The 20,008-nt window shown below is 36.4% G+C and overlaps 1 protein-coding gene across 4 annotated transcripts; it reads right to left on the reverse strand.

The window, feature by feature from the left end:
• Positions 1-381: 381 nt before the first annotated feature.
• Positions 382-17,689, reverse strand: LOC113058666 (ETS translocation variant 1-like). 4 transcript variants are annotated; one of them, XM_026226785.1, is made up of 12 exons: positions 17,414-17,689; positions 16,364-16,451; positions 16,074-16,121; positions 11,030-11,083; positions 8,252-8,381; positions 5,187-5,375; positions 4,666-4,922; positions 3,012-3,080; positions 2,824-2,892; positions 2,504-2,673; positions 1,143-1,244; positions 382-765 (listed from the first exon to the last, which is right to left on the reverse strand). In XM_026226785.1, the coding sequence occupies exons 1-12, from the start codon at positions 17,570-17,572 to the stop codon at positions 544-546; spliced, it is 1,557 nt and encodes a 518-aa protein (XP_026082570.1). In that variant the 5' UTR covers positions 17,573-17,689; the 3' UTR covers positions 382-543. The 4 variants fall into 4 exon arrangements, with proteins under 4 accessions (XP_026082570.1, XP_026082571.1, XP_026082573.1 ...); XM_026226786.1 differs by having other exon boundaries at positions 544-765; positions 4,666-4,910; positions 17,414-17,688; XM_026226788.1 differs by lacking the exons at positions 16,074-16,121; positions 16,364-16,451; positions 17,414-17,689 and adding an exon at positions 15,348-15,408 and having other exon boundaries at positions 544-765; positions 4,666-4,910.
• Between the last annotated feature and the right edge of the window lie 2,319 nt (positions 17,690-20,008).

Raw genomic sequence — 20,008 nt, forward strand, 5'->3', positions numbered from 1 at the left:
ACTTTATGGGTCTTGAATGGGCAAGAAATAATGTGGGCCATTTACTCAGATAAGTTCAGATATGTGCTCACTTTGAGATGGAGAGTTTTAAGGATTTTATTTCCATTGTAATACACTGTATTATTTACTCAGTTTAACACCAAGGTAGAGAAATGCAAATGTTGAGAAAATGTGCGAAAATGACAAAGCGTTCCACGAACAATCCAAGAGATTCAATGGTAAAAGAGGTTGGGATTTTTCCACTCTCGTGCTCCAGACTCTAATTTGTCTAAATAGTTCAAAACATCTGTCCGAAGAGAGGCCAGTTGCCCTCAAGAGTCTTTTGCAGTGAGAAAACGGCATGCTGAGACACCCCATCCCCTTCAGTAGCGACACACATCACCAAAGGAGCATCTAAAATAACTACATCAGTACGTTTGTAGGTTTACACACTGCTATCATCCTCTGTCCATAAAGTGCTCTCTTTTGTCCTGGGGAATGACTGAAGGAAACGAGGGACAAGTCTGAAAGTTGGTTTTGATTTCGAACGGCCGGTAGCAGTTTTCAGTAGACGTAGCCCTCGTTGTACGGGTGCGGGTTACAGTAGCCACCCTCTTGGATGTACGCCATGTTTTCATCGAAGTGTGACAACGGCACGGTGTCTTCCTCGTTGATCTGCCGCTCCAGGTCGGTCTTCAGCACCGGACGCTGATTGTCGGGGAAGGCCATGGAGAACAAAGCCTCGGGGTCGCAGACAAACTTATACACGTATCTTTCACCTGCCACCTTTGAGTCAGGAAACCAGAATATTACTATACATTTCAACAGTGAAAAGACAACATACAGCTTAAAAACTTTTTGTGGAAACTGATCATTTTCTTCTATAGGACTCTTTGATGAACAAAAAGTGTATTTATTTGAAATAGATATAATTTGTAAGAATATAAATGTCTTAATTGTAACTTTTGATCAATTCCATGCATCCTTTTAAACAAGAGAGCATTCAGACTTCTATTAGCATATTAACATCATCATAATTAAAAAGCAGCTTATTATGAAAAAAAAGAGAAAACTTATGCCAAAATGAAAGTAATCTGAAAACAGGTTATGATGAGTTTTAGTATGTGTCAGAGGATGTAGCTAAGCTTGTTAGCCTACATTACCTTTTGCATGATGCCTTTTTCATAGTAATAGCGCAATGATCGGCTAAGCTTGTCGTAGTTCATAGCAGGTCGATTCTTTTGTATTCCCCAACGCCGTGCCACCTTTGAAACAAAAGAACTGTGTTGTCACAAATGAACGTAATATAAAAATCTATAGAGGTTTCTCTCAAACATGACATAAAAATAAGACCTAACACCCACTCATTACTAAACTAGACAGGCAGCAAAAACAAAGCATTGACGGATCTGCAGCTGAACCCTGTCAAGGGCTGAAATACAAATCGGCGTCCTCTCATTGGCCACAGCCGTGTACTCATACCTCTAGTCAGAGATGTGTTCATTAGAAACAGCAGATCATGGCAGATGTTCCTGCACCTGTCCACATGACCACCCACCTGTTCCCCCTCCTTTCTCAAATCTCCCTCCCACCGCTCTCTCCCAGAGCCCCGCGCTGTGGGCCTTTTTTCACTCTGCTGCGGTTCATTCACGCCTTGCACCCGCCCAGCCAAACCCACCGATTGAATGACTCCCCTGTTCTCTACAGCTGCCCTGCGGACCAACGGCAGTACACGCACACACATATATACAGAACTAACAAATCCCACTGTTGCTGATACTTTACACAAACACATCTCTGTCCGCACTTTCCAAGCACTTCGGACCTTTTGGAGAGGCGACATGTTGAAATACTTCGTTTTTTGGATGGACATAACAGACACTTTCGAACAAACAAATGAAGAGTCTCTCTAGGAATCAAAACTTGCATAAAGGGTGGAGATACTTTAAATTTCATAACCATAATCAGATAACGATGCATTTAGGCAATATGTAATCTCCTAAAATTATTTTAACCCCATAAAGCCGACCATATCATATTTGATAGACAAAATTCAAAAGCCTCTATGGTATCAGCATGATTAAAATTTAGCTGAAAAGCAACTGCAGCATTATATATTTGCTCAATTTGGCCATCTGAATAAAAGTGTTTTTTTTTTCCCCAGGTATGAGCTGGGATATATTCTCTTATATCTTAATATCTTAATATATCAACCATAAAAGCCTGCAGTATCAAATATGATATTCAGCAAAAAAAAAAAAAAAAAAATCTAAAAAAAAATCTAGACAAAAAAGTCTAAATGCTCAATAAAATGTTTTTTAAATTAAATAAAAAATTTTTTTTAAATGTTTTTATTTCATGTCAGGTTTTACAGGGCTGAATTATTTATAATAAATTACTTACTTTAAATTAAATTATTAATGTCCAAAAATATTTTTTATTAAATAGCCCAAACATAACGCTTAATAGGCCACATACAGATACAATCTTGGTTGAAAAATTTTATATTGAGGCTAGTTAGTACCTCCTCAGGCTCAATGAGTTTAAACTCCATGCCCCGGCCAGTCCACGCAATGAAGTTTGAATTTGAGGGGTCATCCAATAGGGCAACCAAAAACTGCCAGAGCTGCAGCGAACCTCGTCTCTGATAGGTTGGGCCTTCACGGTACAGCCCCGCCTCCTGCTTTATATCACCTGGGGGAGGGAAAATTATAAAAAGCATTAAATCTCATAATGCCTAGGGGCAACACACACAATGATATTGTTTTAGAAAGATAGATGAATGAGTAAATAAATAAAAAAATATAAATACATATTTATAAATAAATAAATATAAAAACATACCTTCAACCTTCTCTGGTACCACACAGGTGTCATCATAGAAGTGCCTTGCAACTTTGTCGAACATACATCCTATTGAATAAAGACGTTGAGATTTTGTTATAATCTGACTTTATACATTTAATACAACTTCAAATTAGACACTTTAAATAATAAAATATATAAGATCAAATATTACTGTGGATAGTTACCCTCTGTTCTGTTATTGTGGGCCAGATATCCTTCTTGTCTAAGATATACAGAGTGACAGCTAGGCACTTCTGGAAAAGAAGAAAGCAAAAAAGCATTTTAAAAATGATGCATGGGCTCAGCTAAAAGCTAAAACCCATGTGTGTATGTATGCATTTATTTGCTTATTATTTTCCATTTTAAGGCAATATATATAATAAATATACAGCACAACATCTCATTTAATATTCAAAAGAGTAGGTTAAAACATTCTGGACAACAGATTTGTGAGGATTAACCACAGTGCTCCACGTCAGTCACGTTGTTTGTTGGAGCTGGGATTCAATCAAAGCAAAGCAAGACAGTTTAAGTGAATGCTCCATAAAACATCTAACCCAGTTCATTTGGACCTATAAAGATCTCTCTGGGTTTCATTCAAGTAATGGGCCTGTCGAGGAAATTACCACTGATTTAATTAGCCACTGACTGCCCAGTCCTTACACAGCTCACAACAAACAAACTCCTTTATGAGGCAGAATAAATGCTTCTAAATGACTGGGAGGGGATGCAAAACATGTCAATGATCTCCTCCACTGATGTAAAGAATTAATGCAGACAAATCACTCACACATATGAAGCCCTCATCACTTTATTTATTGGCTTTTAGTGTGTCTAATTTATAGCTAATAATTAGACAATAAGTTATAGATAGTAATGCCAACATAAAATGTGAAATTTATAGTGTATGTACATACAATAAATCAATTTCAGTTCGTAGCATTAATTTTAAATTTGTTTGAATTTGTTGCTTTGACATTAAGTAAACAGAAAAGGCCCTGGTATTACTGCTGTTATCCTCAGATTGTGTTTTACAGATTTACATAATCAACAGGAAACAGCTGAGAACAGTGCTGCATTCTTTCCTGACAGGCTGCTGCTTTCACCTCCATTTTTATGAATGAAAACCAAAAGCCTCTTCATTCATGCCAGAGCTGGGCCGACAGCCTGGGGGTCCCTGGGGGAGAGATTAGGGGCCCCTTGTCTTTTCCAGCCAGGCCCTCAGGAAATGAGATCAGACCTAAATAACACGTTAATTCTATTAATCTATCGTCCCTAAAAAAAGTTGCTATCTGGCTGTATGTGAACCCAGAAGAAAACAGAAGAAAAAGGATGTTCAGACTATTTCCTGTTAGTTTAGAGATGTACATACTGTCTCCATACCATTATAAGTCATGCTTTAATTTTTTTTATTAAACATGTCTTACCTATTTATTAAAATCTATTTATTTATTTTTCTGTTTAATTATTTTAGGGTCTGTTCATATTTTTGAAAGTGGCTGAATTTATTAGCACAAAGTACAGTAAAAAAAAAAAAAGCAATTTTTTTTAGAATTTAAAACATTTTCTATTGTAATATATATTAAAAAGTTTTTTTTCCTGTGATGGCAAAGCTTAATTTTCAGCAGTCATAACTAGTCTTTAGTGTCTCATGATCCTTCAGAAACCATTCTAATATGCTGACTTGGAGCTCAATATACATTTCCTTTTATTATTAATATTGAAAACAGTTGAGCGGCTTAATATTTTGCGGAAACGTTACAGATCAAGCAGTATACTGCTCTGTCAGCATTAGCAGATATGTAAACAGATATGTAAACAGATAGAAACGAAACTCACCTGAGTCATAGGTGAAGTCGCGAGGCTCTTGTTTGATCATCATGGAGTGCGTGTACGTCTGGGGAAGCTGCACACCCACCATGGCCGGATGTTCGAAGAGGGGGTCGCCGTACTCCTGCTTGAACCCCTGAGGAGGGAAGGGGATGCTGGGTTCCGACATCTGTCTGTGATACATGGGCCGTCCGTCCCGCGACATTGAAGGAGAGGGGAAGGAATGACATGGCTCTGACAACTGCCGCCGAAATCTGAACAAAACACTGTATAGAATAAGTCTCACACATGATCTGTCTTTCTGTCTGTCTGTCTGTCTGTCTGTCTGTCTATCTGTCTCTCAGTGGTAGAGCATTGCGTTAGCAGCACTAAAGGTAATGGGTTCAATTCCAAGGGAATAACATACTGGTAAAAATATGTGTAGCCTGAATGCACTGTAATTCACTCTGGATAAAAGCTTCTGCTAAATGCATAAATGTAAATATATCTGTCTGTCTGTCTGTCAGAAGTGTTTTGGTAATTGGCAGTACCTGTGGTCCATGGGATAAGCACTGTCAGGGAGGGGCTGTGGGGGTGCGAGGTGAGGGTACGTCCTGTCTGGTTTCGGTGTGGGGGCGGCTGTGGGAGACCCATGCTGGCCAGGGGACACGGGCGTGCTGCAGGGGGTAGACACTGGGCTGGAGGCCTTCATTCCCGAGGGATGCTTCTGCTCGTAGGCACTGGAGACACCAGGGAACAAGAGCAGTTTAAGTTAGTCTTTCCTGAGGGCCTTTCAGGCTGCTGAGATCATTAGACTGTGCTAGACTTAAATAAAAAAAAAAATGAACGTTAAAGCTTTTGTCTGCAGAATACTGTATAATGCATGCTAAACTGATATTTCAAAATTCAAATTTTTATATATATCTTCTGAATTACGTTTTTAATGAAAAATAAATAAATGCACAAAACATTATAGCCAAAATAATATCACTGTTGAAAACAACAGTGCTGCTTAAGATTTTTTTAGAAACTATTTAATGTTTTTTTCCATGTTCCATAATCTAACAATAAAAAAAATTCCCACAACTCCCATCATCTATCCCTAGCCATCCAGCTACTGGCTCTCCACCCCTCACATCCCACAATCGACAGGGTACCAAAGAGAAACCATCAGATATCTTGTCAGATATAAACCTTAAAGCAATTACACTCCATTCAGAAACATTAAAAGACAAGGAAGGAACAGGCTTCTATGGGGCTTGACAATCTCTAAAGCACCACTGAAGAGAACATCATCACAGAGGTTGTTGGTTCAGCTTGAGTGCCATCTGCAATATGAGGGCAGGTTGGCTCCTCCAGCTAAATAAAACAAGTGAAATGTCATAAATTTCAAATCAAATCAATAGGAAGATGACTGTAACCAAGCAACAGTGTTTGCGGTAGACGCTTTTCCAAGTGGAAAAGCCATTTATTGCACTTAATGCACCGTAGCGTAATTTCTTGTTTCTTTTTTGTGTTTTGTTCCCCCTTTCCAATTTCAGGTGGATCCCATTTAAATCATTTTGATCAGCACCTGCTGTACAGTTGCCTTTGAGTAAATAACTAAAGGAAAACTATTATTATTGTTTTTTCCCCCCTCATAAATCTTTAAGACTATTCTTAGCTCAAATCTATGCCAAGACCCCACCTGCTTTAGGGCTGTTCTGTCAAATGAACGTCTGTGCTTTTATTCAGCCTTTAGTCACATATAAAAAGGTGAAATACACACCAAATGTAACACCTTAGTGCTTTATTTGAACACTTGAAAATTCAGCGTCACAAGCAACGTGATTAACAAACCCAACGTTTGCATTCAGAAAATAGTTTTTTTTTTTTTTTTTACAAAACATCTGTAATTAGGAAAATAACACACTCTAAATTGACAAATAATGGGTAAAAATTATTTGTTAAATGATTTCTGTATTGCAAATGTACAGTATGTAGACATATTCAGCCTATTTAACTCTTTCACACCTGCTGCTGAGGCTGAATTTGCAAGCAAAACCATTTGATGTTAGTGTCGCTCTAACAGCTGAAAATATAAAGTTTAGAGTTGATTTTCACTGCTTTGGTGCAAAAACACTTACGGCTTCACGCACATTTCTCTCAAACAGTCTAGCAGTCTAGCATGTCTATACAATAACTTGGTGTTATATACACGATTTGATTATTTAAAAGAAGAACAAGTGGTGTGTGTGTGTGATTCTGTTTGAATGTGTTTCTGCCAGTGTTAATTTTGACACGAAATTTTAATTTAGTTTTAGTCTTAGTCTTTTGACTATAATTCTTTTTAGTTTTAGTCAAGTTTTAGTCATCTGATTTGTTTTAATTTTAGTCTTATTTTAGTCGACTAAAATTGCTTGGTATTTTAGTCGACTAAAATTGCTTGGTATTTTAGTCGACTAAAATAAGACTAAAATCAATAACAGATTTACTAGACAATTTTTTACAGCTGGTATAGGAAACAAACTTAACCAAAATATATAAAACACAAATTCAACTTTATTTCAACACAACTGTGTCTTTATTTCGATTCAAAAGCTTTTATGCAGCAACAAACACTGTCATGATAATGTAAACCATCAATAAAAGAAAAATAAAGTTAGGTCCAGGACCTTAAAGCTTACAGCTGAGCTGAACAATAAGTGCATACATTTAAAGTAAATATTTAATAAGTTGGGTGGATAAAAAAAGTAAGATTTTATAAGGTATTCATTTGTCTAGCAATATTGTATGTTTTAAATACTACAATATTGCTAGATTAGTATGTATAATGATAGGATGTGAACATTCACGTTTCACATGACTAATATAGAAATATTTGTGATATTGTCAACAAGTAGAACATTATAAAATATACTAAACATTAGTATTAATCAAATGTATGTATCATAATATTACGTATTAGTATTGTGCTCTCATCTAACTTGAAGAAGGGGCTATTTTACAGCACTTTTCAGTTCGTAATATTTAATGCTACAACATCTACGCACTGCAGTCTTCCTATTTTGCTTAGCTCAATAAACAAAAGAACATCGTTGTAAAATTACATTTGAGAAAATGTCCAGGTGGCTCGTCTGTAAATGTCTTTTCAAATTGGTTGTGGTGTTGCCACGAATGAGCGCTCCGCGTGCTATACACTTTGTTTTGTTTTGTTCGTCGTCAAACGTGAAGTGAGCTGTGGACATTTTGTCGCTCTTTTAGACATCACCTCCTTGAATGCCGTCTTCCCGGGAGCTCATTTAAAAACTGAAAACCTTCGCTTCACGTCTCAATAAGTCAGGCTCTGATTGGTTCTCTTCTCTCATGCAGTCTCGCCTGTTCCGTTTTGCCGGTTCTTTTGTTCATTCCTCGCATCTCTCCCGTCTGCTGATTTGATTTTCGTCAAAGTCTATTTTCGTCTCGTCCTTTATTCGTTGACGATAATGTCAATCAATTTAGTCATAGTTTTAGTCTCCATCAGTGCCTTCTTTTTTAGTTTTCGTTTCGTTTTCGTCCGCAAAAATATATTCGTGACGAAAATAATGACGAAAATATTTAGTCAACGAAATTAACACTGGTTTCTGCATTAGGGTACCTGATGTTATACAGGCACTTCTCCCCATAGTGGAGTCTGAAGGGCCTCTCCTGACTGCAGGCTGAGCCCAGATCAGTACACGGACTGTGGGGCTCTTTCTTTATCCTCAACTGCAGCCCGTGGAACGCCACTGAGAAAGAGACAAATGTATGGATGTTTAAACAGAACATCAAAATGAAATCATGGCTAAAGAATATAACACTATATTCATTACTCAAAGGATGCAGAAGAAATGGTATTTGAAACTGCAATCATTCTTTTGCTCACACAAGGCATCTGCAGGTGAAGTTAAGGTGACCTACACCATTTACCTTCTTTTATGCATTCACCAAAAATTAAAAAAATGAATACAAATCTTAATGTCTAAAGTAAAAACCTTCATTGATTTCTTCTGAAATTTGAAATGGTCTTGTAAGGATTTGTCATTGTTCATGATAGTGGATTCTAAAAGTAGCAGTATGGATGAATAATTTATGTTTGAGAAGACGTTCTTGATGGACCATATTAAGAAGCACGTAGACAGACAAAGAAAAAAAATGCCATAATTGATTTTACGCAAAGGAATACGAGTAAACGAATCAATACAAAATCTGTTAGCATCACAGGACCTCATGCATGCAGGATGTCATTCCAGGATTGCAACAATTACACGTGCATTGATTGGTGTTAATGGACAACATTTTCAAGAAGTCGTTTATGACATTTACTTAAAAATTGTTGTATCCTTGCAATTTATGAGATGCATTTAAACTCCTGAGTACATCAGATGTCAACTGAAGTGGGCAATAAAGGAACAGGAGCTGCGGTACATTGAATAAGATCTCTTATAAAATCAAAAGGACATCTTGAGTAGAGCTAAATATTAATTTCTCAAATCTCAATTTATGCAAAATTTTCACAAATTATTTCCATAGTATTCCATTATAAGCTGCACTCCTATAGATTTGATTTTCAGGAATCAATAGCTAAATGTAGCACCTCCACCTAAATTCCATGTATGTTACCGAACACTATTTTCACTGCTCCTTGTGTTACATGAAAGTGCATTTGGGTAAAAACACAACTGTTTCTAAGTGTCAAACTGTGTCTGTTTTTCTGTGCTGATGGTCGTGCGTTTTCTCACCCTTCTCTCTTTCTCACTCTCAGCACTTCGCTGACTGTTACTCGCTGATAATAGATTCAGTCACACCTTCTTCTTAAACACTCTGGGCTTGAATTATGATGGCCTTTACAAAAGGACAAAAATCTCAAATATAAACACTGTTTGATAACACTTACCATGCCAAAAAAATCCCTACTATCCTAATGTTTAAATCAATTGATATTTTTACAGTAACACACACGATTAATGATGCTTCTAAAATAAAAGTATATACAATATAATTTTAAAAATGTGGGGTCGGTAAGATTTTTTTTTAATGCTCATGAAGGCAGCATTTATCTGATCAAAAATACAGTAAAACTGTAATTTTGTGAAATATTATTACAATTACAATAATGTTTTAAAAATACATTTTCAGATATTTGTATTATTCCAGTCTTGAGTGTCACATATGCCAAATATGCTGATTTGAGTTTGATATTTTCTCCTTATAAATGTTTAAAACAGTTGTTACTGCTTTTCATGATTTTTTGATGAATAGACTATTCAATATAACTTACTTGAAATAGAATAAACTTTTTTTTTTTTTACTTTGTTGTTACTTTTCATCAATTGAATGCATCCTTGCTAATTAAAAATATGAATTTCTTTAAAAAATAAATAAATAAACAATGGTCCCCAAACTTTTCAATGGTAAAAGTAACTTCAAATCTTCAAATGATACAAATAATTTCACAAACAACCAGTGTATCAGGCCACGCAGGTCTAGTGTGAAGCAGCAGCCGTTTGAGAGGTGTATTTTCTGGCTGTGTTATCCCTGTATATCCCATTTCGAGGTGTTTTGTGAGAAAGGACCACATGAAACGGAAGTGATCCACTGGCACGGTCGACTAAGACCCATATGGGAGGGCCAGGATGCCCTCAGTCTACCTCCATCTGCCTGTCCCTCCTCTCCTCCCCTGTTCTGCCGGCAACGCCAACTAACACCCTGCAGTTACAACGTTTTTGCTTAAATATACATTTTGGAACGGAATAAAATTTACTTAATAATACAGAACAAAAATAAAGAACAATGTTCATATAAATGCAAACAAAAAGGCTTCCTTGAGTGACATTTCGTTTCTCTTTTGTCATGGACTACACTCACAATAAAGTCTAGCTCACACTAAGGAAAGAATACAGGACAATAGTCCATTATCAGCAAACACTAGTATATTTTATTTGCTTAATGAGCTTTAGTTGTATAGGGAAAGACAAAGCCCCCCTTCTTCTCCTCTACATCCTCTGTAGCAGAGTCTGTTTTGGCTCCTCTTTAAGACATAAGCTGGACTCGCTCCCCACTGTGCTTCATTCAGTCCATGCCACTTCCGACACTGGCACCGGCTCTGCCACGACCACTGCGCGCCAACTTTACTTCCTATGCCCATTTAAAGGCCTATTGCTTCTGGCTGCACTCGCTGAGAGGGTACACAACCTAGAGAACACACGCCGCTCGTGCGCTCTCTCTCTGTTTATTCACAGAAACGACAGCGGCGAACGACGACATGTCGTAAACGAGTGAAAAAGTGAGCTAATTTTCACACGCTTCTTTTAGTCAGGCCTTTCTAAACTATGACATTTTGCTAAATATAAGCTACTATTTTGAGCCACAGTGAAAGAAAAAAGGCCACACTTACAGTTTTCGCTCTGAAAGTCTGGAACAAACTGCTCATCATTGTCAGGAACTTGAGCTGGGAGAAGAAAAAAAGAGAGAAAATGGTAAATAAAAAGATTTTTTTTTCTTCATAGTTATTATATGTGACCATGAACCACAAAAGTAGTCATAAGGGTCTATTTTCCGAAATTAAGATTTATAGATCACCTGAAAGCGGAATAAATTAACTTTCCATTGATTGGTTTGTTATGATCGGACATTATTTGGCCGAGATACAACTAGATACAAAATCTGGAATCTGAGGGTGCAAAAAAAAATCGAAATATTGAGAAAATCGCCTTTAAAGTTGTCCAAATGAAGTTCTTAACAATGCATGTTACTAATCAAAAATTTTATTTTGACATATTTACAGTAGGAAATTTACAAAATATCGCCATGGAACATGATTTTTACTTAACATCCTGATGATTTTTGGCATAAAAGAAAAATCAAACATTTTGACCCATATTTTTTGGCTATTTTTGTCTATTGCTACAAATATGCCCCAGCGACTTAAGACTGGTTTTGTGGTCCATGGTCACATATTTGGTTTCAACAAACTGAGCTAACACAGTCTCTACTCTAATAATCACTTTAATGAGTAATTTCCTCCAATAATCCTCTGTAATTGAAACACTAATGATCTGAAGTTCTCAGACCACCCCATAAAGACATTTATTGGTTTAAAACGGACAAAACATATCCTCTAATTATGTCAGTAATTTAATTTCATCTTAATTTGTTGGACAAAGCAGGCTTTTGCATGTGAAACGCATCCAATATGTGTCTCAGTAGTTCGCTTTGCCATCCAGCTACATAATGCACTGACGTATGTGTATTAACGTAATTTGAGAATTAAAAATAAATAAATAAAACAAACCAGGAAACCAAAAGAAAAACACATTGCCTTGTGATCAAAAGTGCTTTACACAGTGTCTTCATAAGGATAGCCATGCAGCGAGAAAACACCTATTGTTCACACTGTCTAATTGGGACACATCCCCACTGGTGAATGCACCTGTACCTGCCGCGACGGCTGCCGTCCAAACAGAGCACGTTCCCCTACCTTTCCCTCTCTCATAATAATGCTAAAATAATGAAGCCTTCATATGGAGCTCAATTAAGCACATTCATGTTTATATCACATGCGTTTGCACTCTTGCAAGAGTTCTGTTGATTATTGCTCGTTCAGCTCGACACAAAGGTGCACTGTGGCAGAGGAGAGCATGAGACCTTGCTGCACAGGGCTATTAGCACATTTATTCCTCTGTGCTAAAATTGGATTTTCATTTTCACAACAACAGTAACAAGTCGCAACACGCACAAATCAGCATTTGCTTTGTGTAAGGCAACAAGTTTTGCTCGGCTTTTTGGAAACGGGCAGTGTTTTCTCACGTCTGTGTAAATTGTAATGCATTCATAAATGATGTAAATATGGGAGAATGCTTAACTGAAAACCGCTCGTGAATGGAAAAATATAGATGAGACTGGACTGCACTGTAAAATTTACATTTTCACAAGAAAATACTATTTTAGTAGTCTTTCTACTTCAAAATGTAACTTCTTGCTACTTCTTTGAAATTGTTTGCAAAATTTAATAGCAATCTCGGAGTAAAAACACCAAATAATTTTCAGAGTAGTTGTCATAAGTTTTTTTTTTTCTTTTACCTTTTTAGGTTTTCAAGTCAAAAATCTAATTCAAACAAGAGACAACTGCATAATTAAGATATATTGTAACTGAAATGTTTTTTAATATATGACATGACAGGTCAGGCAGGTTTTCACATATGCTTTAATTCATATCAATTAGAACTATTTATTGATAACAATATTTGTACTCCAAAACAATAGCACTTTTGTTATAATAATAATAATTATTTTTTTGTTACATTTTTTCTGCTTTATTTTATTGTAAAGTTTGCAAAAAAAAATGCTTAATTGCACGTTTTTCTATGACAACTTAGCCCATAGAGGCCCACATGTATACGAATAACTGTATCTTTTATTCCTGGGCAATAATGGTTAAAATATAAATACACAAATGATAAATATAACTGTGTGTGCATATGCAGAAATTGACTTTGGTTAATTAAAAACAACAACAAAAAAACTAAAAACTAAAAAATATGCACTTGACTAAAAGGGTGACAACCTGCCCCCAAGCATGCATCACCATATATTTGTTTGGTAATCAGAACCAATTTATCTTTACAGTATTTGTCAGTGTTTTGAAAAGGCAAGTCGAGCACAACCGCAGCAGATGTCTTTACTGGTTGAACTCGACAAGAAATAACACCGCCATTTCTCTGGCTGGTTCCAAAGCAAACACAAAGTAATATAAAACAGTCAGGAGAGAATGAACAGGAAAGAAAGACCAAGTGCATTAAGAGTAGCGTAAACATCCGTTAAAGAGAGAAAAGGTGAGAGGAAGGAAAAGACTGAGCTGCAGCCAGTATTCTCAGCGGGGTGAATAAGTCAACCTGTGAATGGGACAGCTGATCCCAGCACTGCTCCTGAGGCTAGCGAAGGTGTTGGAGCATGTCCACCAGTTAAAGAAAAAAAGAGAAGAACAGAAACACACAAACTGCAGCGCAGGCCAGGAACCACATAAAGAGACTCATAATCACTTATCTAACAAACAAAGAGGAAATGATACATAGAAATCAGATAAAAGTCACATTAGAAAACAATGAAAACATTATATAACCCCCCCCCCCCCTTTTTTTTTTTTTTCTAGATGTAATAAATGACTTTCAGCAGTCTCTGGCCAAAATGGCATGTATGTCAAATGACGAGCCATCAGCTCTTTAGTCAACGCTGCCGGAAATTCTGTCCGTCGCTCATACGTCGTATTCTTTCCAATTACCTGAGCTAATAAATCTCTGAAATGAAACCGCTAGTTCTTCGTTTGGGTTCTAATGGACAGGAAGTCATATATTAAATCTATCTGTGATTTATCTCAAATCTTTGGGCGTTGCGGCTGATGGATGTAAGACAGGTTGAATTGCAATCCTCACTTTAATATCTACTCCAGCGACTACTTCTTCTTTCTTTTTTTTTTGTTCTACTGCACACTTTTCTTTTTTTTTTTTTTTTTTACCCCTGCCGGATACACTAAAATATTTAAGTCATGTCTTATTCTTTTAGAGGCCCTGGGGTGGATTTGGCATAATCAAACTCACGACAAGAACAGTAAAGTCCGAAATCTGTTCTAAAACGTACTTTTAATTTTAAAATCCACAATTATACTGCAAGCGTTTTTAAATATATTAAAGAATACATGAAAGTGGCCTATTAAAAAATGAAGAGTCTCTTTCCTTATGCAGGTGCATATCTGGCAAATCCTACTGTATTAAACAGTTCATTTCCTTATATTTCAGATGTTTGGCTCTACAAACGTGACTAGTACACACAACAATGTCCTGTAGTGCAGCTGTAAAAAGTATATTTCAGTGAAGTTATTTGAGATAATGTTAAATAAAAAGATACTTAAGTTGCATTAGTCTGACTTTCATGTGGCATTTAGAAATTCATTCACACAAGCCAGATGTAGTGCAATCACTAACAGAAAACAGACACACACACATCTTCATTTCCTCTTTTTGTCCAAAGTGCATGCAAATGCATTTCAAAGGCTGAAAGGCAGCTGGGATTTCACAAATGCAAAGCGCTGGAATTGGTTTTACAAACTGCTTTGCATGACTTTCAGCTGTCCAACTGCTTTTTTATTTATTTTTTTGATTTGCAACCAAACTGCTTTTTATAATAAACAGACAAAGGCTGTTATGTCTATTATGATTTGCAACTTTAAACTTCTGCACAGCCTAAATTAATTTATAAAAATAATAAAATCCCACAAAGCTTCTACAAAAAATGGAAACATCACAGTATAATTGTCCCAGACGAATATTTGTTCCTTTTTAGAAGACTACAAAAGTTAACTCAAATAATAAGACTGATAACCAGTTAAACATTGAAATTGCATGCACATCATCAGTTTAGTTCATTTCCTTAATGTATACATGTCCTCAACAACATTTTTAAAATGTTGAAAACCTCTCAAACTATTTTTGCAGCCAAAAAAAAAAACAATTAAAAAAAGAAAAAAAATGCCAGCTTGCCATTTTTCACATAAAATTGTTAGAACTATAAAAAATAAATATTTACAATTTAACATCAAAATTGCCAGTTTGCCATTTATTTATTTTTTACGTTACACTGTAATTAATGTAAAATTTATATCACATTTAAATATTTCCAAACACATTAACAACCAACCAAAGAATGAACCATTTACTAACCTAAAGGTCGGTGCTGCAAGCAAGGTGGGAGGAAGACACTCGCGCTTAACTCCTGAAGCATCACGTTTGAGTTAGACCACAACCAGCATGTCTTGCCATGAGAATCAAAAAAAATGCCAAAACAACCCCCCCAAAAAAAGTTCAGGGAAAAAAACAAAACGGTGAAAGTTGAAGTTCTGGAAGCGATCTACCATCAATCCATTTCTTTAACAAAAAGAGTTACAAAAATAAAGAAAAGTAAAGAAAAAAGCTCTTAGAACTTAAAATATGAAAAGTATCAGGCGAGAAAGAGAGGGATACAAAAAGAAAAGGAGTGAGGGATAGAAGGTGTGCGCGTGTGCGTGCATCCGAGAGAGAGAGAGAGAGAGAGAGAGAGAGGTGGCAGTGTTGGTGGCTCGTCTGCCTTAGCTCCTGCCAAAAGCGGACGAGAGGAGAAGAGAGTGAGCGAGACTGCAAGTTCTTCTGGAAATCTGTGATGACACTCAAAGTAGAACCTCCTCGGTCTCCCTCTAGACTCCTGCTCTTCTCAAGCACTAATGTATGCATGACACACCAAGTGCCTTCGCTACAGATGCATTAATTGGACTGCAGATTAGGTCTGTAACTTGAGGCATATTTGTTCCCCTCCCCCAAATCTCCCCCCACGCTCTCTTCAGCTCTGAAACAAAAGCTCGATCAACCACTGAGAACCTTGAGCGAGACTGAAGTAAACAGACCACAGCTTACCTTCAGCGAGCCAGGTTTCCTGAAGTTGACTGAGATCTTGAAACAGCTCTAAAAACAAAGACAGCAGAGTTTGAGAGGGCGAAACAACAGGTACAAAGCTTTAATTATGAGTTTTGACCCTCAGCTCATCTCGATTTCGGTCTCAAAGCCCTCTGAAGACCGAGGCGAGTGGTGCTGATTGAGATTTTAAAGCTTTGAGTGCAGGTGGCAATGAGCGATATTGCATTTTGTGAGATGTTAAGAAGGCGTGAAATGAACATTGTCTTTTTCACCCACACCTGAGTGCTTACCCTCGGTGTCCAAAGCCAGGTCAGAGTTAATGAATTTTCTTTTCCTGTCCTTCGTTGGTCTCGTGTTGGACGTCTTTCCCCGAGGATTCTAAGCAGAAAGCAACAGATCAATGCCTCAAATGAAGATGGAGGGTGTTGAGTTTGCTTTTGAAAGACATGCAGCACACAGCTTTACCTTCACACATCATGCTTGCTGCTAATATATGAGAGATGATTTAGTTATTGGTACTTTTGACTTGTTTGGAATCTTTAAAAATGAAATATAAAACTGTGTTTCATCATGTCCTGGAATAAAAGATATGATCATGGTCTCAAGTGGAGTTTTTATTTTAATGGCAATATTTTTTTTTTTCAAGGAAAATGTTGAATAAGTCTTGGACTTAATAATCCAACATATTAGAAAGTCAACAGATATATATATATATATATTTTTTTTTTTATTCCGTTTATTAATTTTTTTTCCAGTCTCAAAAACTGACCTGTTTGTTAATCGAGTTTTAAAAGTAAAAATAAATAAATAAATAAAATACTAATTTTAAAATAAAAATTTTTAATCTTCACACTGTCACTTCTCATTTCCGTCATTAAACAGTTTGGTTTTGGAACAATTATTTTGTAAAATGCATTTGTGCATTGTGTAATTTTTGTTTTTTGTTTTTAGTAAACTATACATAAATATACCAGCGGAACTGAAAATATAATTTTCTTAGGAGAAAGTGAAATACATAATTTCCCTTGTTTTAACACAATTTAAATGTATTCTACAGGGGAAGTTAAAAACCTTAAAATATAGCAATTCTGGCATATGAAGGTTGACTCGCCATAACAAGGTTTAAAGCTATTATAATCAATACTTTAAAACCATTAATGGTTATTAATGTCTTCAAGATCAGTCTAGAAGCTTCCCTTGAAGTAAAGAATCGCACACATACAGATGACAGACCTGTCACGTTACGGTATAAAAAACGCAGATTCTCGTCATCATTCAATTATGTGACAGATACATATTTACAATCACGGAGAGCACCAATTTACCTTCATCAGACTTACATGAGATTTTATGAAAGGCACTTGTTGGTCGTAAAGTCCGTCCATTCTGCAGCGGGTGGACTCTGAGCGCGTCGTCCGATCACCCTTTGAAGGAGGAGACTGACTTATTGGAAATGGAACATGAACTGCTGCGCGCTCGAGCGCATTCAGCGACTCCATTCATAAATAGGCTATTTCTTTCATTTGACTGACTACATGCTGACTATTATGAAACAGACAATAAATGCAGCAGATCCGTGACACTTTATAAATAAAGTTGCAAGTGTCCTTTTGCGGTACTGTGCGTGCGTAACGCAGTCAACCGATCCTCCGAAGGGACTGGACTTTTGGAAACTCTTTGTTTCTGTTTCTAGTTACGTTTTACTGAAGCTTCGAAGGTGATGGAGAACTTAAAGCTAGCACTCACCCCAGTAAACGCACCGCATTCATGCATGGATGTGTCGCAGGACTGAGTGAGAAAAGCGCTCTCGTGCCTCTCCTCCGCGCTCAAGTCAACACACACTCGCTGCCTGCTGCTCCAGGGGCCTCCCTTCAGAAACAGCCGGCGCCCCGCTTCCCATTGGCTGCCACTGTTCTCCGACGGATCAGATTTCCACTCGTCAATCAAGAGCCTATTTCATCGTTCCTTCATTAAAATATGCAAAACTGATATTGCAATTATAAAGTGTTTATCTACTATGAGAAACACAGCACATCATTATAATCACTCTTGTGGCTAGATGTTTTGTAAATGACATGCATAAAAGTGTACACACTCATTGTATCTCGTTTACAACACTTACAAATGACCTAACAGTTTTTGACAAGCTAAAAAAGCTTTAAAAGAATTCAATAAAAAGACACGCTCAGAATGACCACATCAACATTTTCTAAAACCATTTGTTATTCATAAATCTCTCTTTTAGATAATTTAATGCAGTGGTTATCAACCTGGGGCTTGGGTCTCTCAACGGCCCCCTAGAGGACCACAGCAAACTTCCGAAGGGGGCAATATTATTTTAATATTAAATATAACAGGCAAAATGGCATTACCACAAAACACATGGTCATCAGGGCGCCAATGTTATCTTAGAGACAATGAACAGAACACAAATGAGTGGTCAGTTCTGCCTTACTAAGGCCAAAGACATTACGACTTTTTTTACTTGTTTGTTTTTTACTTGTCCAGCCCAATTAATTATAGGTAGGACACTGGAAATTTAACGATTACATGTTTTAGTAATCAAAATTATCTACATAAAAAAATTGAGAGCTCAAACTTGATTTTAACCCCTATTTTGAGGTTAATGTACTCTGCCTTTGCATTGTCTGCAAAACGTGAGGAGTCACACCAAGGCAAAAGGCAGTAACTTCCACATGATCAATGGTTGTTGAAGAAGAAATGACACCCTGGCGAATAATCTGCATTGCAAGAAGTAAAAAAAAAAAAATCTTTAAAGGTTATTCACAATTACATATTGCTGCCAAGGTATCTAGTCTTTACAGTGCTTCGTGATATGGAGCCGTTTGGTAACTCGTGATCTATCTAATTCATATGTCTACACCGTATTTAAAATGCGGCATACTTTAATGGACAGTGAAACAAAGGGAGAACACTGTATAACTCTAAACCGGGTGCACTGTAACTTCATATTGACGTGAAGTCAGAAAACAAAAAAAGTCAGAACGCTGTAACTCAATTTGAGCATTCCAAGTGAAAGAGCTGTAACTGGTGTTATACAGTGTTCTGCCTTGGTTTCTCCTGGGCTTTTCGAAGTTACGGTTGAGATGACGCAATATTTTCTCTGAAAAAACAACAAAATTGACTCAAGATACTTGTACACGTCATGACGTCTTGAATGTCTTGAACTCATTCTAGACAAAAATCTAAGTATACGTTCTTTTGCCTTTGCACGGCAGAGTTATACTCTGTTGCCATGGACAGCAGTCAATTTTCAGAAAAAATTGACCAAACAGAATAAATTAATTCAAAATATCGTTGTAATGAGTTAAGCATACTGCAAAAAACTAAAACAAAAATAAATAAAAATTATTGAAATAATAATAATAATGGTAGCACTTTATTTTACAGTCCTGTTCCTCATGTACATACTATGTACTTATTATAGCAATTACAATAACTATGTAATAACTAGGTACTAACCCTAAACCTACCCCTAAACCTAACCCTATCCCACGTAGTTACCTTGTATTACCAGAACTTTCTTAGATAAATACACTGTAAGTACACTATAAGTACATGTAAGTACACGTACTGTAAAATAAAGTGCAACCATAATAATAATACATATATTTGAAAAATTATTAAAATAATAATAATACATTATATTATCAGTAAATAAGTAAATAAGAAAATAATTCTTCTGTTTTCGTACTTCAATATTTCACATTTAATTCAAATTGTTCTCCTTTCATATTACAAAAATTACTAAAGATTGACAAAGAATCACTTAGATTAATATTTTAATTTGTTTGAATCTGAAGTCTAAATCTTTGTGGATAATTATATTTGAATATATATATATACACACACAGTATATATATAAGTTGTGCTTTGTGCTAACTATGTAGGGTTTGTGGGGGTCAAGTGAGGAG

Source organism: Carassius auratus, chromosome 40, assembly GCF_003368295.1.
Source record: "Carassius auratus strain Wakin chromosome 40, ASM336829v1, whole genome shotgun sequence".
In the NCBI taxonomy this organism is placed as follows: Eukaryota; Metazoa; Chordata; class Actinopteri; order Cypriniformes; family Cyprinidae; genus Carassius; species Carassius auratus.